The 25,192-nt window shown below is 36.5% G+C and overlaps 1 protein-coding gene across 3 annotated transcripts in view; it reads left to right on the forward strand.

The window, feature by feature from the left end:
- Positions 1 to 25,192, forward strand: part of scn12aa (sodium channel, voltage gated, type XII, alpha a) — a 59,666-nt gene that overhangs the window by 27,236 nt on the left and 7,238 nt on the right. For 2 of the 3 annotated variants that reach the window (XM_084119618.1, XM_084119619.1), the window contains exons 1-13: positions 1,889 to 2,006; positions 2,110 to 2,307; positions 2,630 to 2,806; positions 4,785 to 5,135; positions 6,362 to 6,476; positions 6,924 to 7,162; positions 8,497 to 8,670; positions 10,358 to 10,714; positions 14,741 to 15,163; positions 18,968 to 19,085; positions 19,192 to 19,346; positions 19,567 to 19,740; positions 23,587 to 23,709. In XM_084119618.1, coding sequence (XP_083975744.1) covers positions 1,971 to 2,006; positions 2,110 to 2,307; positions 2,630 to 2,806; positions 4,785 to 5,135; positions 6,362 to 6,476; positions 6,924 to 7,162; positions 8,497 to 8,670; positions 10,358 to 10,714; positions 14,741 to 15,163; positions 18,968 to 19,085; positions 19,192 to 19,346; positions 19,567 to 19,740; positions 23,587 to 23,709 — 2,640 coding nt within the window. In that variant the 5' untranslated portion in view covers positions 1,889 to 1,970. Of the gene's footprint in view, positions 1 to 1,864; positions 2,007 to 2,109; positions 2,308 to 2,629; positions 2,807 to 4,784; positions 5,136 to 6,361; positions 6,477 to 6,923; positions 7,163 to 8,496; positions 8,671 to 10,357; positions 10,715 to 14,740; positions 15,164 to 18,967; positions 19,086 to 19,191; positions 19,347 to 19,566; positions 19,741 to 22,364; positions 22,392 to 23,586; positions 23,710 to 25,192 lie in introns of those variants that run through there. The other variant, XM_084119620.1, reaches the window with a different exon arrangement.

Here is a 25,192-nt window from a genome sequence, read left to right on the forward strand (position 1 = left end):
AGCAAGGATGCATTCAATTGATCAAAACGCTGTTCTTTTGAACTTCTTATTAATCGAAGACTCCTGAAAAAATGCATCATGGTTTCCACAAAAATATGAAGCAGCACAACTGTTTTCAACATTGATAATAATCAGAAATGTTTCTTGAAAATTTGCATATTAGAATGATTTCTGAAGGAGTAATGATGCTGAAAACTCAGCTTTGACCACAGGAATAAATTTCATTTAAAAATATATTCACATAGAAAACAGTTATTTTAAATTGTAATACTATTTCACAATATTACTGTTTTTACTGTATTTTTGATCAAATATATGCAGCCTTGTTGAGCATTCTTTTTAAAAGATTAAAAATCTTACTGACACCAAACTTTTGAACAGTAGTGCATAAAGACATGCACACATAAAATTGTCAACAATTCTCTCATTAGTGCCTCTTTTATTCTCCTTTCAGAGAATTTTAGGATAATCATGAGATAACTTTCTGCTTGGCAAATCCAGTACTGTAAGATCTCTTCTCTTGTCTATGACACAGGTTGTATCGCAACAGTCACTAAGCATGGTATTGTACTGCACAGTATTATATAAACCTGAGTGTGTTTGAACACATTGTCAGGGAGATCATGTTTGCACGATCTCTCTCTCTCTCTTTCTGCCTTTGGGCGAGAGATTTACAGATGGCCTCGTTTTGCGGCTCTGCTGTCCAGCTGTTGGCATTTCCATTACTAAATGATCCCTCTGTCAGATTGACATGCGTCTGTCCTCTGCTTGGCCTGTCACTCAAACTTAATGTCACCATGGTAACCGAGAGAAAGAGAGGATGGACTGAGGTCAGGAGGAAAAAAATTAACTGCAACTCGATACCCATCTGTTTACTTATAATCTTTTTTTGGGACCTCAACGCATGTGACTGCTGTGCTGTCTGAGATGGTTTTATATCCTAAAAATATATATATATTTTTTTTAAAGAAACTTATACTTTTATTAATCAAGGACACATACATGATCACAAATGACAGTAAATATATTTCTATTTCTAATAAATGCTGTTCTTTAGGATTTTCTATTCATAAGAATCTTGAAAAAAAAAATGCTTTTAACATTGATAATAATAAAAAATGTTTCTTGAGCAGCAAATCAGCAATGAGTTCTGAAGACAATGAAGACTGGAGAAATGATGCTGAAAATTCATCTTTTATCACAGTAATAAATTATATTTTAAAACATTCAAATAGAAAAAACATTGTTTTAAAATTCTAATAATATTTCACAACATTACCGTTTGATCAAATAAATGCAGCCTTGGTGAGCAGAAAAGACTTCTTTTAAAATGTTTTATTTGTAAACATTTTAACAGCTCTTAATAATAATGCAATTAATGTCTAATAAAGGTTGGTTTAAAGCACTTAATTAATGTCATTTTCCATAAACTAATCTAGTGAGAACTATTTACTGTTAATAAGTTGTTAACAAAGCATAATCTCATTATCTATTAAACTCTTTACATATGAGCTAATTAAACAATAATAATTTGTTAATTACAGTTGAATGAAGAACTCACTATTTGTATATAGTCTGTTAATGTACAGTTGATAAAATATTAATTAACTATAAACTAAATATGCAAATGATTTGTAAGTACTTTATTACACTATAGTTATTATAAAGTGTTACCCTAATTTCTTTCGTGTGATAAAATATGTTTATGAACATTTAATTCATAAAATTAAATTAAAATGAACTAAATCCATGAAAATGATTCCCTGATGGGAACCCCTATAGGTTCTATATATGAAGCGCCTGACAGACCATTTAAGGTTCATTCCCGCTGTTAAACATCTTCATGTTTCTTTCATTCACACAGGAAGTGCCCTGATGGGTTTGACTGTTTAAAAACAGGTCGGAACCCAAACTATGGCTACACAAGCTTTGACACGTTTGGCTGGGCCTTCCTGGCTCTCTTCAGACTGATGACACAAGACTACTGGGAAAACCTCTACCATCAGGTACCAGCCTTGACATTGAAGACATAATAACCTTTTATCACAGAGACTAATTATTATTACAAACCTCTCTTCTTCTTCTCTGATATCTTCCTCTCCGTGGCAGACTTTGCGGTCAGCAGGGAAGACCTACATGATTTTCTTTGTGCTGGTGATATTTCTGGGTTCGTTTTACCTGGTGAACTTGATCCTGGCTGTCGTGGCCATGGCATATGAGGAGCAAAACCAGGCGACCATCGCAGAAGCCTGGGCAAAAGAAAGAGAGTTTCAGCTGGCGATGGAACAGCTACGCAAGGAACAGAGTGTAATTCGACAACTATTCTTATTAACAGTCTGAAATAAAGAATCACCTGGACCTTAACTGTTTGTGTTGGCCCAGATCCGGCCCACATCTGGTACATGTGGATTCCACACGTACCAGATGTGGGCCGGATCTGGGCCGACACTATGTTGCTGTCTGGGATGGATTGCAAAAGTTTTTGAATGCAGCTTAAAATGACTGAAATTATGTTATTTTCCCAGCAACTACCTAAAATGTTTTGCTTTGCACTGCAAGAACTCAGTTATAATACTCATTGCAAATTCAGATCAAGCACATCTGATTTGTCTGTTCTCTTTGGTGTTAGGCGTTAGCAAAACAGCGTAGAAAAGACGCTGAGATGGCTCTGGCAGTGGATTTATCCCCGTCAACCTTCAGTCGGAAAGACTCTTTGAAAGGCCAAAGTAGACCGAGATCCCACAGAACGCTGTCAGAGGAGACGGAGGACAACATTTTGCCAAAATCTGACCCGTTTGATGAGAAAGTAAGTATTTTCTAAGTATTTCAGAACTGTTTTATTTATATTTGGCTTTAAGGAACACTCATACATTTTTAATGTTTAAAAAACAGCATTTATTAATCCTTGTTCATGCATTAAATTATGTTAAGAAATAAGACACTGTAAAGTGTTAGCCTTTTTTTAATCAGGAAAAATGTCAAGAGTGAACATTTAAAGCCCAAAAATAAATATAACTGGAGAAATAGTAGCGTAGTTCAGGCAGAACACTGATCGCTAAACAATATCAGCTGACGCTCAGCTGATTTGTTACTCCACCTACTCTAATCAACTATAGTATTTAAGCTCATTCAACGAATGCTCCGCAGTCTGTCAGCATTTACACCACCTCCACCTCCTAGCATCTTCATAATAGAGCAGGGGATTCTGTATAGAAACTCTATATGTACGTAATCATTGTATCTCCTTCTGTAAACATATGCTAAGAAACATTTGGTTATTAAAGGCTTGGGGGATTTGTGTCTCAAGGATGTATATCTCAAGCTGTCTAGTACAGGTGAAACTCGAAAAATCTTAATATCATGCAAAAGTTTGTGTATTTCAGTAATTCAAATTAAAAGGTTAAACTAATATATTTAGTATATAACTATATACATATGCATGATTATACTTTTCAGAGGGCCGACATTTCTGTATTTAAAATCCTTTTATTAATTGATTTCATGTAATATTAAATTTTGAATTGGGGTTTTCATAAGCTGTAAGCCATAATGATCAAAATTATAACTTTTGCACGATATTCTAATTTTTCGAGTTTCACCTGTATGGCAGCTCGAGCACCTTAGAGCCTAAGCCTCTCGCCAAATCCAAAGATTGTCAATAAAATTCATTCTCAAAGTGGTCCTGGGTGAAATATACACTGGCGGTCAAAAGTTTGGAATTATTAAGATTATTTAATGTTTTTCAAAGAAGTCTCTTCTGCTCAATAAGGCTGCATTTTGACCTTTAGTCAAAACTTGCCCAGTGTTTGGGTTAAGATCTTTTTTGGTCCCACTTTATATTAAGTGGCGTTAAGTACTATGTACTTGCATAAAAAAATAAGTACAATGTACTTATTGTGTTCATGTTGTATTGTAAAACACTTTTGCTGCTATTGAGGTGTGATACGGGTAAGGTTAGGGACAGGTGTGGTGGATTGGGTAGGTTTAAGGTGTAAGGGAAGGGTCAACTGTGTAATTACAAATGTAATTACATAAATTAATTACAGCTGTAATTACATGCAGGAATTTTTAAAATGTAAGTACAATGTAAAAACATGTAGTTACACAATAAGTACATTGTATCAAATTATTAATTTCAATGTAAGTACATAGTACTTAAAGCCACTTAATATAAAGTGGGACCTCTTTGGTTAATTAATACTTTTATTCAACGAGGATGCATTAAATTGATTTAAGTGACAGTAAAGACATTTATAATGTTATAAAAAAATCTATTTTAAATAAATCCTGTTCTTTTGATCTTTCTATTCATCAAAGAATCCTGAAAAAAATGTATCACAGTTTCCACAAAAATATTAAGTAGCGACATTGATAATAAGAACTATTATTATAGCAAATCAGCATATTAGAATGATTTCTGAAGGATCATGTGACACTGAAGACTGGAGTAATGATGCTGAAAATTCAGGTTTGATAACAGGAATAAATTACATTTTAAAATATATTCAAATAGAAAACAGTTATTTTAAATTGTAATAATATTTTACAATATTACTGTTTTTACTGTATTTTTGAACAAATAAATGCAGCCTTGGTGAGCATAAGAGACTAATAAAACAAATCTTATTTTTTCCAAACTATAGACAAAAAAAATAAATAGAGCACTTAACATAATTCAATTTTAAATATAAAAGTACCACATTTTCCACATAAAATTGCTTCTGTCTTGCTATATGAATGTGTTATATCATCTGCCCTCTCTCTTTCAACCTCTTGTCCTCCAGCCAGCTCACCCTCTGCTCGCCACTCTCTCCTCTCATCCTCTGAGCTCTCATCGCGGAAGCCAACTCAGTATCTTCACCTTCCGGCCACGCAACAGTTCAGAGGCCGACTTTGCGGACGACGAACACAGCATCCATGACACCGGCCGGAGCCGAGCGGGCTCTATGGCGACTCCGTGGCACAAGCGACGTACGGGCAGCATCAGGAGTCACTCCTCACAGGTGTTCACGCCCACCCTCACTCTTAACGGCAGACTAAACCTTTCTTTGGACCAGAACGGCATCACCAGCATCGGCCTGCACACCCCAACCTCTTTTCCAGCGTTCAGTATGGAGCAGGTCAAGGAGGGCACGGTATGGTCTTATCTGCATCACACCAGATTTACATTGATTAAAAACCTGTATGTTTGTCCTCCAAAGAACACAAAAGTAGTTATCGAGGAGAATGCCCAGACACATCTATCCAATTTAATTTTTATGAAAAAGAGCAGAGTTGATGGTTTTGTCCCAAAAGTTACAACAATCTCAGTGAAATAATAAGTGCAGTAATAATAATTTGATGCTGAAAAATATAAATAAAAAAAAAGTTCAATCTAATTAAAAATGGACTGTTTTAACCAATATGTGTATGTATGCCTGGCAGCTTGTGAGGAATGTTTCAAAATGGTGACTTGTAGCGCTTTTCACAATACACATTGATTCAAAGCAGTTTTACAGAAAATCATGATGCAAATGTTTATAATATCTTAATATTTTCATGTCTTATAGTCGGATTTAGCAGATTAGAGCTGGGCGGAAATAAAGTTAACATTTTGTGATGATACAAGCATACAGGCAGTTGAAATTTGCTTCATAGTATATATTGCTTTATGTGAGTGTACTATATGTACGCGGATAAAGTCGGAGTACAATAACTGGAGACAATATAGTTACATTTTGCAATGAAAATAAAAAAAATCAGGCTATACAATATGTACTGCGTTCCATTAGTGTACTGTATGTATGCAGATATAATATGTATCCAACTTTTAATATTTCGCTGGTCGATAAAATAGTTTACATTTTTCAACAAAATGACAATCAAGCAGTTGAGATTTGCTATATGTGACCCTGGATTACAAAACCAGTCACATGTCGCACGGGTATATTTGTGGCAATAGCCAACAATACATTGTATGGGTAAAAATTATCGATTTTACTTTTATGCCAAAATCATTAGGATATTAAGTAAAGATCATGATCCATGAAGATTTTCTACCGTAAATATATAAAATATTTATTTTTGTGAGTGAATGCAGCTCAATCGCGAACATACATGGACAACTTTAAAGGTGATTTTCTCAATGTTTCGATTTTTTTTCAACCCTCAGATTCCAGATTTTCAAATATTTGTATCTGGGCCATATATTGCCCTATAATAACAAACGAATAATTATTTATTCAGCTTTCAGGTGATGTATACATCTCAATTTCAAAAAACTGGTTTTGTGATCCAGGGTCACATATAGTCTCAGCACTTATGCTGCTTTAGAAGGAAGTTCACTAGGATTTGATGTTTTGATGTTAATTTTGATTGACAGGAGTCAGTGTGTCAGACTGAACAGACCAGTGCAGCTGCCAAGCAGGAGGAAGTTCCGCCCCCTCAAAGGAAGAGAGGACTGAGCTCTGTCAGCTTCTTCAGTGACGCCATGGACGGTGTGATGGACTAAAATTATTTAGGAAAAATAAAAATAAAAAACAGACAAATCAGAGAATTTCAGAATGCTGTTGAAGAATAGACATAGATGTGAGAGTATCAATGTGGATATCGGATCATATCAGTAGTAGATCATTTGGTTTTAGAAGAATTTGATGAGAAATATTTGAGTTCACATTGAGATCTCTAGCTTTTGTTTGCAGACTTTGGTATCTTGACAAATCTGAGCACAGTTTGAGACCGCTGAACTCTCTTCTGAAACTCTTTCTCATGAGACAAATAGTGAGAAGCAAAAATGAACATTGATTGCTCTCGATTTAATCTCACTGCCCTCAAGGAGAAACAATTTATCTATTAAAAGATGATGAAAAATATTATGATTTTACCTTAAATCAGCTTAACGCCCTTAATGTTACTTATTTATTGTTTTCCATCTCTTCTCTTAGAACTTGAAGAGGCCCATCAGAAATGTCCTCCATGCTGGTATGAATTTGCGAAGAAGTACCTGATTTGGACATGTTCTCCAGCCTGGATGAGAGTGAAGGACACACTTAAAGTCATGGTGATGGACCCCTTCCTGGACCTTGCAATTACCATTTGCATTGTTCTAAACACATTGTTCATGGCACTGGAGCACTATCCCATGACTGATGAATTCAACAGCATGCTGAGTGTTGGAAACCTGGTGAGGACAATTACAGTAAAAGTGGCGCTCTTAAAAACTTGGTTTGTTTGAGCATCTCAACCAGCCCTGTTTCTTTGCTTTTTCTGCATCTGTAGAATTGAACTACTGGCCAACAGTACCAAGGCTGCATTTATTTGCTTAAAAAATACAGTAAAAATTGTAATATTGTGAAATATTATTACAATTTAAAATAACTGTTTTGTAAGTGAATATATGTTCAAATGTAATTTACAAAGCAAAATTTTCAGCATTATTACTCCAGTCTTCAGTGTCACATGATCCTTCAGAAATCATTCTAATATGCTGATTTGCTGCTCAAAAAACATTTCTTATTATTATCAAAAGCTATGTTTCCATCCAAAGTTGCAATAATTAACTTGTGCGCTAAATTGGAATATCAGAATAAAAAAAATAAATTGGAATAAAACATTTGCGAATAAGGCATGCGTTTCCATCCCATGTGTTCAAGAGAACAAAATTGTTGGTTCCTAGGAAATTGGCACAAAATATCTGTAATAAAAATGGAAGTTGCTGCAATCGGGGAAGCTACTGTGTACATCATAAATGACTAGCGTCTCAGAGCGTGCAGACGAAACGCATTAAACGCTATCATGTTCTCTTGCGTTCGGATGCTGGTGTTTGGGGACGCAATCATGCCAGACACCTCTGGGAGGGAATTAAACTAAATCATTCTTTCGACAGACTTTGGCTCAGGAATTTCAGAATGACTTAACAAACTTTTGAGAAGCTGTGCAATGATTAGTCCACTGGTTAGTCCAATTATTCAATCACATCCACTGTTGAGAAAAAGTCATGTGAGTTTTTTTGTTGAGCATTGAGGGATTTATTTGGTAAATGTTTATGCATGACGTCTTATTGGATAAGAAAAATGGATCTGCCTCAATTGAGTGCACATCTTGGTGTTTCCATCCAGTGTTTTTTTTTTTATGCGATATCCCAAAATGCACATAAAAATAAGTCGTCTAAACCATATTTTGTGATAACTGATACAGTTTTTTTGGTTGATGTGTTTGATGTAAAAAAAAAAAAAAGTATTTTTTGGCATTTTTGCCTTTTATGAGGACAGTAGCTAGACAGGAAGTGAGATGGGAGAGAGAGAGGGGGGACGGGATCGGGAAAGGTCCACGGGTCGGGACTCGAACTCAGGTCGCCTGAAGCACAACGGCGCTACATGTCGGCGCACTTGCCCACGAGGCTATTGGCGCCAACAAAAACTGATACAGTTTTTGTTCAGGATTCTTTGATGAATAAAAAGTTCAGAAGAATAGCATTTATTATAATTTTAAATGTAAAGTTTTGTTCTTGCTTACCAGGTGTTCACTGGAATCTTCACAGCGGAGATGTTGCTGAAGATCTTTGCTCTGGATCCATACTATTACTTTCAGCAAGGCTGGAACATCTTTGATGGAATTATCGTTAGTTTGAGTCTGATGGAGTTGGGCCTTTCCAATGTGGAGGGTCTGTCTGTCCTCCGCTCGTTCAGACTGGTAAGTTTCGATCCTGTTTGGAAATAGACATATTAAATTCTATAGATTGGACAGCAGTGGATTGTCAGGTGGACAATATATGAGAATGCCATAAGGAGACCTGTGAATATTTTTGCGAATCATTGAATTAGAGTTTTGAATCAGTTAAACAGGGAATTCACTGCTAGCAAAATGGGCTTTTGATAAAACTTGGCTATCTACGCTGTAGAAACAAACAAAAAAAATGCTATGTGAGAAAACCGAGAAAAAGGGCTGTGGTGTTCCCTTTTGCTTAAAACTTCAATACTCATAATGCACTTTTGATTTTGGTGCCATCCTTCTGTCGATTTGATATTAAAAAAAGCCCTGGAGGTATCAAAAATCCACCAGATGATGCAAAATTATTTGTTTTGTGTCATCCGGTGGAATTTGCAGACAAATAAGCAAATTATCCATTAACTGAAGCAGACTATTTCAATTTATTCACACAAATGTTTAAATCAGAATCTCTGTCAAACATCTGTCGTAACACTCACTTACTTATGGGTCTCAAGACATGGAAGGATCATGAAACTAGTTTAATGTCATTAGAAAACTTAATGGCCAACTAAAAAGCGCATTAAAATCATAAAAATGAAATACAATTTCAGTGTTACTTAATTTTATATTTCCAGCAAAATTACTGTGAATATCATGAATATTCGATACATTGCTTTGAATATTAGTATGCATCATTCAGAGATGACAGCTTTGAAAGAAAGAAAAAAAACCACCATAGATTTACACAATTCAGATTTGTATTATCCCAAAACCAAATCATTTCACACTTGATCTTGATCCTTGGCTCTAAAACTGCCGTCATTTTTTGTACCTGTAGTGTGTAATTAAGAGGCATAAGTGTATTTGACACACACTGAATCCATTAGTGCAGATAGCCCATCGACACATCTGTATTTATGTGATGAAAAACAGTACGCAGGACAAAGGTGGCACGCAGAGTCCATCGGAAATTGTATTACCCCACGTTACCTCAAGCGTCTAACAGTTCATTAACAGATTAAAGCTGCACAGTGCTTTTAACATCCCTTTATATTGTGATAATAAAAACAGTTGTTAAGCAGTTGACCATGAAAAATTCCAATTTTTAATGTACACACACAGTAAAAATTATGGCAGTAATCCATTGTCCATTAGTGAGATTAAATATGTTAGAGTTGACATCTCAAAAAGTGGATTATAACTTTCTTTTAGTTCAACATCAGTCATATTGCTAACTAAATATAGGTCATGCTTTAGCTCAAATAAAATGACCAGTTAGGTGAATTTACATTAGAAAATATGTATTTGATTGGCATACAAAATCTGATGGTTTGCAATATGATTATTAAATTAATAATTTGAGAGACATTATAGAGTACTACCAAAACATATCTTGCAATTTAATTCAACACAAATGCATTCACAACTTCTGAAATCTGATGTATTTCTTGAGATATTCAAGGAGAAAAAAAGTTTCAAAAGTTTCTCTGTAGTGGTTCAATGGTACGAAAAATAAAAGAGCTTAGCGACGGCAACCGATACTGAAAGGCATTTTTTGGTCTGGAATCAAACAAGCATGATAAGACCAGAATGAATGTACTGAATTAATTACGGTTATTTTTAATTTCATGTTAACTATATTGATATATGTTCTGTATTTTGTCCTCAGCTGAGAGTTTTTAAACTAGCGAAATCGTGGCCCACCCTCAACACGCTGATAAAGATCATCGGTAACTCCGTGGGTGCTTTGGGGAACCTGACGCTGGTCTTGGCCATCATCGTCTTCATCTTCGCTGTGGTAGGCATGCAGCTGTTTGGAAAAAACTATCAGGACTGTGTGTGCAAGATCAGCTATGACTGCACCCTTCCTCGCTGGCACATGAAGGACTTCTTCCACTCGTTCCTCATCGTCTTCAGGGTCTTGTGCGGGGAATGGATCGAGACCATGTGGGACTGTATGGAGGTGGCTGGACAGCCGCTTTGCATTCTGGTCTTCATGCTGGTCATGGTCATAGGAAACCTGGTGGTGAGTACGAGAGAACCTTTTGCTCAGGTTCTGATAATGAGGTGCTGTGGAATACTTGATTCTGATTGGTAAATCACGACATTCTGCAGTAAAACATCACTCAGCAGTCTTTTTTTTTCACACATAATAAATTAGTTTGGATTACTGTATGAAGACGTGATTGATCAGAGTGGGATTATCCATGTTCTTAATAAACGCAAGAACTGAAAGAAAAATAATACCTTAAAGGTCCCCTATTATGCAAAATTCACTTTTGCATGCTGTTTGGACATAAATGTGTGTTGGCAGTGTGTGTACACAACCAGCCAATAGTGATACAAATCCACTCACTCCTTTTTTATTAATACCCATAAATCATCAGCAGTGTCTCCCAACGACCTGTTTTCAGAATGCAGCTTTAGTGACGTCACTAAGCACAGGCCCCGCCCACGAGTGTTGACAGACACTGCCGTTTCAACATAGACTTGCCCTGTTCGAGTTCACAGCCATAGATGAGAATGTCTCCTAAGCATTGTAGGTGTTGTGTGGCTGGATGTATTAATCCACATCGCTCTCTATTTACTCCCGAAATCTGAGGCAGCCGCTGAAGACGAGGTGGAATTATTTTGTTTTTAAAGAAAATGCTCCCTCAACTCTACCGAAATTCGTTTATGTACTTGCGCACTTATTATAACTTACTGTGTTTACTCAGCTCTTACGGTGATTTTCTGAAGTAAAACTGACGCTTCATCTTTTGTGTGATGTACAATAAACTTTATTAAACTCATCAGTATATGTTTGATCATCATTCGGACCTGATCCGAAACAGCAGACTTGTAGGCTATTAATAATGGATAACGTTACATACAAGCAGATGACACATACGTTATAACCGTAATTAAACTACTAAACTATACCTGTTCCATCTCTATACAGCACTCTGACTCTGTAGGCATTATTGTCCGACTCGAAATGAACACCGTTACTGAGAGTTTCTGATATTATCATCATTCCGTGAGATGAAATTGTCCTGAGAGACTGAGCGCGAGCTCATGAAGCTCCGCCCCCTGGGCTGTGCAGCAGCAGCTTATTTGCATTTAAAGGGCACACACTAAAACAGCGCGTTTTTCTGAGCCCCAAAAAATGACAATTTAAACATGCTGTAAAAAATGATCTGTTGGGTATTTTGAGCTAAAACTTCACATACACACTCTGGGGACATCAGAGACTTATTTTACATCTTGTGAAAAGGGGCATAATACGGGACCTTTAAAGCAATTAGGTTTGTAACACATTTGCATAATGCCAGCCTATGGTCTTCATTGGCTTCCCTCGAACAAGGTCTACTTTGACCCGCCCTCATGTAGTTGCACCTGAGGCCTGGAAGAGTTTGGTTTGTGTTGTCAATGTGGAGAAGATGCTGTTTTCTGTGCAAATCCACTTTGCTGCTCTTCCAAAGGATGAATTTATACTGTAAAACTGATGCCCTCGTTTATGTTTGTATCACTGTGTGTGTGTATGCAAGTGCTGAGGAAGGTCTGGATCTGAAATTCTAGAGATATGGTAATAGGTGTTATACTGTGCCATCTGACCAATCAGAGCAGAGTAGGCTCTTGGAAAGAAGGGGATTAGAGCGACCGAATCCTTGATTGAACCGTTTCAGACACTGTGAGAAAAGAGCTTATGCTGCAAATGTATTTTATATGAAAATTCAATGTTTTTTGACCTTGGATTCATGTAAATCTATCGTAGGAGATCACAAACCAAAATTAGGAACCTTTAAAATAGCATAATAGGGGCTTTTCCAAAACAGAAAAAGGAGACGTTTGGCAGAATGTCCAAGCTAATAAGAAAGTGAATGCATATTTTATACTGACAAGCTCCAAGGACAATGTTTAGGATATTTTATGGTATTTTTTGGAGCTTGGCAGAAAACATTACCACTCACCTTTGTTGTATGCAAAAAAAGCATGCCAAATGTTTGGGTAAATTATTCCTTTAAAGACAAACTTGAGAGAATGGATTTATCCACTGGCTAATTCAGACACATAGATGGTCAGTAACAGGAGACAGAAGTGGTGGCATTTAAACAAAGGATTTCCTCTACCGAGATCGGATTATTATTGAAATGACTCTATGATGGGGTCATGATGTCTACTGAACTCCTGACTCTCAAACGTTTAGACATCACAATCGTTTATTGACTAGACAAAAGAAAAGAAAAAAAAACACCATGAGAAGAAACACAGATCACATACACAGAAGTTTTGCATCTTAAAACACTAAATTGCCATAAATTTGCAGAGCTCAGTTTATATTCTTTTTGAGTCTCAAATTATCAACTAGTTTCTGGGAGGTCTGGTTCATTACTCTTTGTAGTGAAATATATATTTTAAAGATAAACCATCATACCCTAAGAAAAATCTGATTGTGGGGATTTATAAGATGGCATTAGAGAAATATTACTTAGGCCTAATACTCCCAGATGTTCTTGATCCAGTCATGACTAAAAATACCTCCAAGAAATTAGGGTCTTTTCCCAGAAAATAAGATGCTACTAAGCTTTCCTTCCTAAGTTTTCCTGTTTTGACATGATGACTGTCCTAAAAGAAGACACTGATGATGTTTCAAAGAATGAAATTGCTGATGTAACAAGCACAATTATTTTCAATCTCTGTAAAATGGCTTTTAAAATAGCCAATAATCACAAACATTAAAAATCATTGGCCAAAAGGTGTGAGAATCCTGGTTTACTGTGTTTGGCAGATTGAAAACAAAGGAAACCTCAGGGTAGATGCAAATGGAAACAAGTCATTGAGGGATAGAAACAGTTAGTTGGCTGTACATATTTTGTACAGTTGTGTGTGCACTAGAATACTTTTTGGAAAGACTTTTTCAATACGTTCCTTCCTAATGATTGACACCAATTTGCACAAAAGTACAACCATTTGAACGTACTGTACTTCTGTCCCTCAAAGTCATGTTTTCCTCAAATAATAGTGTAAACCCTGACTAGCAAAGAAAAATCTGCACATTTTAGCCTTTATTATTTTACCCAGAAGTCCCCTGTTGTGTGTCGCTTGGAAACACATTCAGTATGTCCAAAGGCTTGTGCTTAAGCATACTTAAGTACACTGTTATCCTATTCTGGATTTTCCAGCTCGAAATTGGCAACTTGTGTACTCTATAAATGTTGTAAAAAAAAAAAAAAAAAAAAAAATGCTACAGAAGCAGCCGACATTGGTAATTCATTCACAATTCTTTTTAAAGCCGGGTAGAAGGGTAGACAGCATGGACATGTAAAATCGTGAGGCACTTTGTCCTTTGTCCAGAAAAGAACAAAAAAGCCTCACATCTCAAGTGGTGTGGATGATCTCTCAGTGAAGGTCTTAAATTAAAATCACTAAGATGACATATGGTCCAAAATGATCAAATGGCCATTTCTACAGAAAATGTGCATCTTTTTTGGTGTTTGTTTCAATTTAATCACAGACCACTTAATCAAACATCATTTTATAATCTGAACTGGGTCTGAACTTCAGCATAAAACGTAAATTGCAAGAATGTTTTCTCACCTATTGACCTTATTCGCATAAGCCTCCTCAAACGCTCTGTAACACAATCCGGTGAGATCTGTCTGGGATTGAGAATCAGTTTGGGATTATCTTTGCTGTCTTATTAAAGGTCAGAGTGCAACTAATCAGGTTTCCATGACAGCCCGTAAAGTGGCTCTTATAATAGACCAGACTGGAGGAAAAAAGCCTGTTGTGAACATGGGACATTTTTGTAAGCAATTGACATTCCTGGAATAGAACAAGAGCTTGGCACAGGAGGACTGCCATGGAAACAGTTGATGTAACTGAAGGTATTTAGATCAACAACTGTGCTTATAATATTCTAGTCGGATATCAAGATTTACCATTTCAGTAAATGTATCGCTGTGCACAGCTGCAACATCAGAACATATAATTATCTCAATTGGCTATCCCAAAACAATCCCAGAAATCAAATTTGCTTACAGATCTGCATTCTTTGTTTCTCTCTTAGGTGTTGAATCTGTTTCTGGCCCTGTTGTTGAGCTCCTTCAGCTCTGATAACCTGTCTGCGCCCGATGAAGATGGAGAAATGAACAACCTCCAGATAGCCATCGCTCGAATCCACTGTGGTTTCTCTTGGCTGCTGAACGCCATCAAAGACCTCTGTAACGGGAACCTGGCAGGGCACAGACAGAAGGCCAAGGAGGTGCCGGCGCCCCTGAAGGAGAACCATGCTGAGTGCAACGGCGGTTTGGGAAGTTTGGAGCGGCATGGAGAGAAGTCCGTTATTCCAGAAGGACAGGACAGTTACATGACCAATCCCAACCTCACCATCTGTGTGCCCATCGCTCCAGGAGAATCAGACGTGGAATTTCCTGAGGAGGAGGAGGATGATGAAGACACAGTGTCATCAGAGGATGAAGAGCAGAAACCGGTGAGAGGTTATGAGAGGTTATGAGAGGTGATTTATTAGTATTAGTGTTGGGAATTTGGTTCATTAGGTTCTTGAGGTTGTGTAGTCCGATTCACGAGCAAATGATTCATAAGAGTCGGTTCTTTTTAATGGATTGGTCAAAACACTCTTGGTTGGTTAAAACGTTTTCTGATCCGCTCAGTGTTATTTTTGTATTATTGAGATTTTGTGTATTTTGGTATTTTTAGTAGTCTTAGTTTTTTAAATATGCTTAATATAGTTTATTTATTTATTTATTCATTCAGTTTGAGTTATTTTTAGCTAAAATGAGAAATGGAGGCTTTATTTTTATTTATTTTTTATTTTTGGGACCAACTATTTTTGCATCCTTAATTGTTAATGGAATTGTTTATTATGAAACCGGAATCATTTCCATTTTAGTTCTGTGAAATAGAACTGAAATTCAAAACCAGAATAATATAATTTATTTTGATTATGATCCCTAATTAGTAGCTTATACATCTGAACTTTTAAGAAATCACACCAAATTTTTTTAATTGGTATCACAAATTTGGACTTAACAATGGACAAGCAAGTTATTTAGCATATTGATATACAGTAATGCCAACTAACTTGCTTTTACACTGTTTAAATTCAAATGTCTGGATTTCTAGGAAAACCAAATGCATAAATGGCATCCGGACCAGTTAGATATATAACCCTAAATCCTTCATATACTGCATATAATAGTCCATTTGTTTATCCCTATTTTGAGTGGCTGGGAGTTCAAACGAGCGAGTGATGTCAGAGGTCAGAGAGATGATATGATATAACACGTGTGAGGAAGCGAGCCAGTGGCCGTATAGGTGGGGAGGTTGGGGGGGGGGGGTCATCCAGATTCATAAGCTGATAAGCTGCAAAGCAGGCAAGGTGAACCCAACAGACACGCCATACAGTATATTTGTTATATAAGAGAAACGGGCTGCGGAGAGGAGCATAGGAATGTGGATATAAAATGGTGGAATGGTGGACCAAAAAAATACCACCAAAAGTAGTCCATACAACAGCGTTATATTTCAGACGACAGCTTTGTTAGGAACTGAAATTTAGTTGTTATTTACTGTAGGTATTTGCTGTACCTCTCAAACCTCAATCTGTTCTAATATGGTGCATCAAGATTATGTGGCATTATTGTCCTGCTGACACATCTTTTTGTCAAGTCAAATCAAGTCACCTTCATTTATATAGCGCTTTTAACAATATGGATTGTTTCAAAGCAGCTTTACAGTGATAATAGGAAATCACCGCAACAGATTGTTTAGGCTTTACAACAGCTCTAAGATAAAGTTATTGTCCAGCTAAAGTTAGTTTTAATTGATTGATTCACTTCCGTTGCGAAGATCATTAGTTATTAACTTAGGGGCCGCTAACACAACACCGTTCTAACAGGAAAACCCTTAACGCACTCCGGCCACAAAACAGTGCCTGGTGTCTCGAGAACGCACTCCCTGAAATAGGTTCGAAGGTGCAAACGATTATCCGTTATCTCTACGCAAACCTCAAAAACGTGAAAACGCAGACGTCGCACACATGCGTATTATGTGTTCAGTCCAAAGGTATGCACGTTTGAATATATATGTGCGCAGGCGTGTTGTCCTTCTTTACAAATCAACCCTCAATAAACTATTTTTGTGACTTATTAGAATTGTAAGTTTCACAACACTGAAGAGTGACTTCATTGAAACTTGCAAGCAAAGTCTATGAGACCACAAGATACCATTTGGAACAAGGCCTTTAAAAATCTGTTGTTTAAGTGCCCCTGTTATGCTTTTTCAGATATTACCTTTCATATAGTGTGAATCATTCATTGCATTAAAAGCATCTCAGGATGAACTTCCTGGCATTGTTTGGTTGCAAACTTCTTCCAAAACCTTTTTGACATCTTAAGACACAAAATTAAGAGTAATCCAGCCTCTCTCTCTCTCTCTCTCTCTCACACACACACACACACACACACTCGCTTGCCTCGTAATGTGGGATTACATAAACAGCACTATTGGATTGTACTGGCACCTTTGGACCAGTAATCTCTGTAAATCATTTTAAATATGTTGCCATTACATGCAGGGAAAATCTCATCAAAATTGTATTAAGAAGGCCTACTGCCTACATAGAGAAAGAAACAAGGAGAATGAAACAGTATAATCTGAAATCTTGCCATCTCAGATTATACTGGAGGTTACTGACCTTGACTTGTGCGCTCGTGGATTAGATGCATATGCTAGTATCGCGCCATATGTATCTTGGGATGCATGTGTTCTATTAGCTGTCTGTGTTTTCCATGCCAAACCCAGAGGCTTTTTCAACCAGTGTTGATTTCCTGGCTTATATGTGCAAAGATACACTGAATTGACAGATATAATACCAGTATATATATGAGGCCAAGCAACTAAATGGTAGCATAATTATGCATCGCATTAAGCATTACATGAAGAATGAACAGACACAGGGAATATAATGTAGAAATGCAAAACTGAGATTTTCATAAGTTCATAAGTTACCCTGTCCGTTCAAGCACACAGACATACAGTAATATATCCAATCAGTAGGTCCAGCATGGTTTTAAGATCATCTGAGTCAAACTTGGAAAGAACTGAACATAATTTGTTGGGTGAAGTAGCGGTAGGTGGATCAGTTTCCAAACTTCTCAGTAACACTCAGAACATAATGCTAAAGACCCCCACAAAGTTGTGTTTTAAAGGGGTCCTATTATGCCCTTTTACGAAGTCTTGATTTTGCTTATGGGGTGTACTAGAAAATGCTTCCATGCTTGATTGTTAAAAAAACACAATTTTTCACATATTTTATATTATTAAAACTCTCTCCCCAGTCTGTCCCGAACGAGTCGTTTTCGATTAAGCCTCTCCTTCCGAAATACGAAATGTGTTGTGATTGGCAGTGCTTAGCATGTGTTCAGGAAATGTCCCGAACTGAGATAATTCATCCATAACTGTGAGCCATACCTGCGAGCTCTATTCTAGTGTAAATATAAAGGATAGCAGCAATTTTAAACCAATTTGAGCCTGATTCAGACCCTGACAATGTTAACAAACAAGAGGATCCTCCAGAAAGGATTTCATGCACGGACTTTGCAATGCACGGATTTCACAGGACGTTTCAGAGTGGTATGTTTTTCTTATACATTATAGATATGATGTTATCCACCATTTAATAATGATATTTGTCGGAAAACTATGGTCATACAAACAGCAATCAATCAAAAAATCATGGTTGATTTCCTAAGAGGCGGTGAACAGCCTTACAAAAGCGAGAGCTTACAAAAGCTATAGTAAATAACACTACACTATATCTACACTAATGTTGGCAAGCAGGAGAGCGTTGGAACTGTTAATAGAAAATGCAACTAAAAATAATAAGACATACTTGCAAGTTGTGATCCAACACTAGATTGTCCTGACAAAGTGGAAACTTTCTGTTCTGGAAGCTGTTCTCCGTAAAATGTGCAGTAAAATTTTAGAATGATTTCTGAAGGATCATGTGACACTGAACGATGCTGAAAATACAGCTGTGCATCACAGGAATAAATTACATTTTTAAATATATAGCAATAGAAAAAAAAGGTATTTTAAACTGAACTAATATTTCACAATGTTACTGTTTTTACTATATTTTTGATCAAATAAATGCAGTGTTGGTGAGCAGAAGAGTCTTCTTTTAAACACATTAAAACTGACGGTGGATTTGAATGGTATCTGTAATGGTTGATACAATTCTAATGAAAACTCATTCAACCTTGTTCAACAGGAAGTCATCAGCCTCTCTGAAGGAAGTACCGTGGACCTGCGGAAGCCTGGGGAGGATGAGGAAGAGTATTCTGAGATGGGAGAAGATGTCATGGAACCAGAAGAGTGTTTCCCTGAGTGTAAGCAGATAAAACACGAAACAAGACTATATATAATATTTGTTCTCCTGTGAACATGGCACTGTGCATGGTGTTTACAGGACCTAATCTCTCTGTATCTCTCCAGTCTGTATGCAGCACTGCAAGTGTTGTAATATAAACACAACCAGAGGTTTGGGACAGATGTGGTGGAGGTTGAGGAAGACGTGCTATCAGATTGTAGAGCACAGCTGGTTCGAGACCTTCATCATCTTCATGATCCTCCTCAGTAGTGGAGCTCTGGTGAGGAACAAAGCTGATTGGTGAACTTTAACCATTCATTTACTGTTTACATCAAAGCAAAATCCATCTTCCAAACCGTGTTTTGTTCATTGAGTGCTAGAACGCCAAAAGTTACACAGGGTACCTTTAAATTGGTCCATATTGTGATTAAATGTGTAGCTAGATTAATCAGAATCAAGTTTCCTGTTCTCATTGTGTAATGCTATTCTTCTTCTGACAGGCGTTTGAAGACATTTACATAGAACAGAGGAAGGTGGTGAAGGTGATGTTGGAATATGCTGACAAGGTGTTCAGCTACATCTTTGTGCTGGAGATGTTTCTGAAGTGGATTGCGTATGGCTTTAAGAAATACTTCACCAATTACTGGTGCTGGCTGGACTTCCTGATTGTGGATGTGAGTAGAAGAATCTTCTCTAGCTGAATACTGGATCAGGGTTGAACTGTTGCGTTTCCATCTGGCAGACTTGGATCGTTTAATTTAGGCCAAGACACTTCTGAGATGGATATTTAGTATGACATACAGTCTTAAAAATAAAGGCTATATATTGGCATTGATGGTTTTAACAACCATGGAACCTTTCCGTTCCTCAAAAGGTTATTTATAAGGGAAAAAGGGTTCTTTAGATTATTAGAATATTCTTCACGCTAAGAAAAATTGTTTCATTTATGAACTGGTCACTGAAAGGTTCTTTGAGAAACCTAAAATGGTCCTTATATGGCATCGCTGTGATAAAACCCTTTTGGAACCTTTATTTTTAAGAGTTTAGACTATATTAGATTTAGTATAATATTAGTGTAACAATATATTGTGTTAGTATAAAGGACCATGAATGTAAAACTAGATATATTCTAACTGGTCTAACATGAGGAATCATTAATTTTGCAGATTTTTGAAGGCTGTTTGTTACAGTGATTTTACCACAAATAATATGAAACGTAGTGTCCTTAATCATGGAAAAACGCACAATGCTTTTATAAAATGTCTGCAACAGCAATCTTATAAAAACAATAAATAGTTCAATAAATAGTTTGATTTATTAACAACTGGAATAAATAATTCTTCCACAAATAATATCATTATTCTTACTGTAGGCTGTTAACATTTGGAAAGCAATCGAGTAACTTGTTGCATTAATGTAGATTTGCAAATTTAGGATTTAGAGTTTGAGCTATACAATGACATTAGAGATATAGGGCCAGATTTACTTATGTCCCATAAAAGCCCCGATGGGATTCAAGTTTTCGCGCATGATCTACTGATAACGCGCAAATTAATGAACACAGACGCAACCGGATCATTTCCATAGTGACCAATGCAAACTAGCAGTTAGCTTCTGGTTTAAGACGTGCTTTTTTTTGGGAGGTAAAAAATGGCGCAAATACCAGTAAATTGACTAGCGCAAACCTTAGTAAATCATCTTGCATGATTCATATAAATACTCTCCTCCCATAAATTTGTCTGAAAGGAAAACTCCTACAAATGCATATGCAATAAGGTCAGCCGCAAAAATAACCCTGTCCATGCCTTTTCAGTGCTAACTTTTCACTGCGTGTCTTTAGTAAATCCTGACAGTAGTTTTTTAACGCCAAAAGAGAGTTTGCAGTGACGCAAGCTGTTAGTAAATCTGGCCTATTGTGCAAAGATTTCATTTTAAAGGCACAATATGTAACTTTTTTGCTTTAAAAATAGCAAAAATCTCTATATCTATGTTATATATTTTTTTTAGTTGTGTACTTACATTATCCCGACTGTTTCCAACAACTTTCAAACCAGGAGAAATTTGTAATTTAATTCGAAAACACGTCCCGTTTCTTTATTTCCGTTTTGTCGCCGTCAATGGCGTCATATCCGCGTTGTCCCTGGTTTCCGCTCGTGCTGCCATAGCAACCAGAGCTATGAACCAGAGCCGTCTGATAGTAACCAAAGCGACAGACGTGGACAAATGTGTAGTTTGCAACGTCTATTTGCACGCTGTTGTTGTTTCGTTCAAACATTATGGACCATGGCAAGCAGACTTTGGATAAAAAAGGAGAACTAAAACGAGAATCAATATCAGCGCGGTGTTTTCGAGATGCCGAGAGCTCCCATAGACAGTATATAAACGAGAGCTCCACGTCCGAGACTTCGACTGCTCCTACATGTACTTTATTAAACAGGTGAGCACATTTACATAAAACTAATCAATGTTATATAGTTCAACAATGATAAAATGTCAGAATATGATCTGTATGTTATTCTAATGTTGATCTAGCTTACTGCTAGTCTCATACAGACAAACTAACACATAGAATAACATAAATGTCAACACATTCAAATGCAGTACACATTAGTGCGCATTAGTGCGCAACACATTAGTGCGATAGTGTAATGTTAGACCAAGTGAAACAGCGCTGCGTTACCTCACAAGTTTAATTTGTCTAATAAACTGACCTGTGAGTTGTAATTCTGCACTTGTGTGTAGTTCGGTAGAATGAAATGTCCATATTCCTTTTATATCTGCGGGACTCGTGTCGTGTGTGGAGCTGATAGCTGTCTCTTAGCAATCCCGAACTGCTTCATATCACAGTCATGATAAAAACATTGATGTATTCAGTCATCCATAAACATTATTAGATTGGTCGGCTTGACGTTGACGACAAGATCCATAATTCTTAGCAAGTGTTGCATCATCAATCTACGCCTTTGTTATTGTAAAGAGGTTAGCGACCCCTAGTGGCGAAAAATTCCATACTGTACGTTTAAAGATTTGAAATTTTCTTAGTTAGAATTGGTTTTATGGTTTTTATGGTTTTGTGTTACTGCCATTTTTATGACACCTCAAACATTTTTATGGCAGATTGTAAGTCAAAATTGAGATGTTATGGAAACACATTTCTTAGACACTGAGATAATTCGCTCAAAATACATGTACACACAACTTTACATGAACACACTGAATGAAAGCATCTGGAGTAGCTCAACTAACACTAGCAGATTCTGTGAGTGTGTCTCACCTGATGCTCATCTGACCCACACAGATCTCCACACACACCTCTAATGATAGGGTAAGTTCATAGTTCAAAGGTCAGAGGTGAGCGAAGGCTCACATCTGTATCTCAGCTGCAGTTCTCTTCTCACCCAGATATAAATGCCACTGTCTCTCTGTCAGCATTTATTTCGACCTGTAATTTAACATGGTGTCAAGTTTGTGATGTTTGATAAGTATCTTTACAGGACCTTGGCTTTTATATCAGAATATACACACTGTATCAAAGAATTATCTGGAGAAGATCAGTTACATTTAGGACCGTCAATAAAATCAATGATTGTAAATGTACATTACAGTGAGACGTGTTAGTAACTAAAGAAAATATGATCTATACCATAAAGTTTTTATGACTTTTTTTAGTTTTAGTTGTTTAATTTTGCACTTTTATTTATGTCATTCATTATTTTGTTTTAGAGCCAATTGCACAGAAATATCTTCTTTAGATATATTGCAGTGACAAGGGAAACTATAGAAATAGTTTTTTATAAAGAACTTCCTATTCTTGGGACTTTTAAATTTAATAAGCCACACTATGAAACAACATCCTAATTGGAAATTCAGAATACTATTTGGACTGATGAAAATAATAATAAATTATGATCAAAAGAAATTATTCAAAAGAAAAACCCAAATTCTTTATAAAACCTCACTCTATTTTTATATATATGCATATTGATTATGCATATATAGTTGAGTATGTGGGTATGTACATTGATGTACATATGTGCATACTTGTCCATGTTTTGTCTTCATTTCACCTCATCGAACAAAATCCCACTGTACCTGTGAGCCACAACCTGCCATTACAGCAGAAGACCATTCTGTTCTACACTGTCTGTCGACTTTGACTGTAGAATAGAGTGGAAACCTATTGCGATTTGTAAAATCTGATTTATATGCCCTAATAAATAAGTTCCTATAGAATGTCCCAAAAAAGCATAAATATTTAGTCAAAACGTGTTTTTTCTTCTTATTTTATACTGTTATTTTATGCTGTTTTGATATAGCATTACCAGCTGTCAGCAGAATGTTAATGTCTCTATAAAAATCTTTATTAGGTATTATTTTATAAAAAAATTAAAATAAAATAAAATTACGATTTTCAGTCTTATGCCATTTTTTTTGATTGCCTATTAAATCTAAAAAGCCATTCATAGTGGTTAGAATTACATATTTTATTAAAAAGTTCTGTATGTTTTCTCATATTGCAGGTGTCTTTGATTAGCTTGGTTGCTAACTCTCTGGGCTACTCGGACTTTGGGGCCATCAAATCTTTAAGGACTCTCAGAGCTCTGAGGCCATTGAGGGCCCTGTCTAGATTCGAAGGAATGCGGGTAAGATGCTCTCTAAATATGTTATAAAACTGATAAAGCATGTCGAGTTTTCAGGGAATCTAGTTAGATTACACCACCCAGCATCATATTTGCTGAATGAAATTCAATTCTTTTTTTTTACTAATTTTGGCGTGCTGATTCATTTTGCTCTAGCATGTTACACTTTCTCACAAAATGTGCATTTCATAGCATCTTTGCTTTCAACAACCATTTGTAAGGTTAAGAAGTCTTGTATCATCCCCTAATCACCAGAAAAACTGCCACAAACACGATTCCTAACTTGCTCTGAGCCAGGTTAGAATTATTTGTTAAATTCTCAGCCGATTTTCACATGCTTGACATTATTTTATGCCCAACCCTGATTTCAAGTTTAGAACTATGGCCGGTGAGGAAATGTAAACATGACCCAGATGTTTTCTGCTACATCTGTGGGTGTTTTATTACATCCAAACGGCAACAGAATTTTTTTTATAAACTTGTGTTTTTGTAAAGTTCTATTTGAACATATTTTTCCACCCCTTTGCCGATTGTAAGTTAAATTACACATTTTGAATGCTTCTTTTTGACATTCGACGGCTTTTATTATTTTGATAAGTGCATTAAAGCTGATATATAAATATATATATATAAATAATAAAATAATAAAATCATAAAATAATCATTTAACTCAGCGGCCATCTTTGAAACACCTCTCGGGCAGCTATTTCAGTCATGCAAGTGCAACTCCTATCTCTTTGAATGGGGAACAAGGCAAGGCAAGTTTTTTTATATAGCACATTTCATACACTGGCAATTCAAAGTGCTTTACAGAAAGGAATTAAAATAATCACAAAATAAAGCAAGTAAAATTAAAACAGTTATAAAAGAAATTAAAAGAGACATATGATACAGTTACAAAATTAATTAAAAGAGTAAAGAGATGATACTTAAGCCCTATTCGCACGGGATAAGGATTACCTGGTGACCTCTAGTCATTTGTAATAATTGGGTGGGTGGGTAATTTCTAAATCACACGAGGTCCCCAGATAATACTAATCCCGTGCAAATAGGGCTATAGATAAACTTCTCATCTGGCAAAACATATTTTTCACAACTCCCAGTTTTACTCAGAGATTTTCCCATGGTGATTACACTGTGTCTGTGGTGTTCTTTCGGCACGCCTAAGAAATCTATTGGACGTCTCCGATGGACCCGATTTTCCCCTAAAATCGGACAGGAGGAGCTCTAGGACTGACCTCAGGTTCACTGCCCCATCAGTCCGCACCCCAAAAACCCATTTGTTCGGAAGCTCTATATGGAATCAATCCAGTCCGCACCCCACATAACCTCGAGTTTAATTACACATCAAACTCACTACTCCACTACAGACCCAGGTCATCAGCATGGTTTCATCTCTAAAGTTCCCCAATTAAGTGGTTTATGTTTCTCTCTTACCCAGTTCTCAGTGCCATTTGAGTTCAGTTTAGAATCAAAAGGAGGAATA

The sequence above is a fragment of the Abramis brama genome, assembly GCF_963993115.1.
Source record: "Abramis brama genome assembly, chromosome: 7".
NCBI classification, from domain to species: Eukaryota; Metazoa; Chordata; class Actinopteri; order Cypriniformes; family Leuciscidae; genus Abramis; species Abramis brama.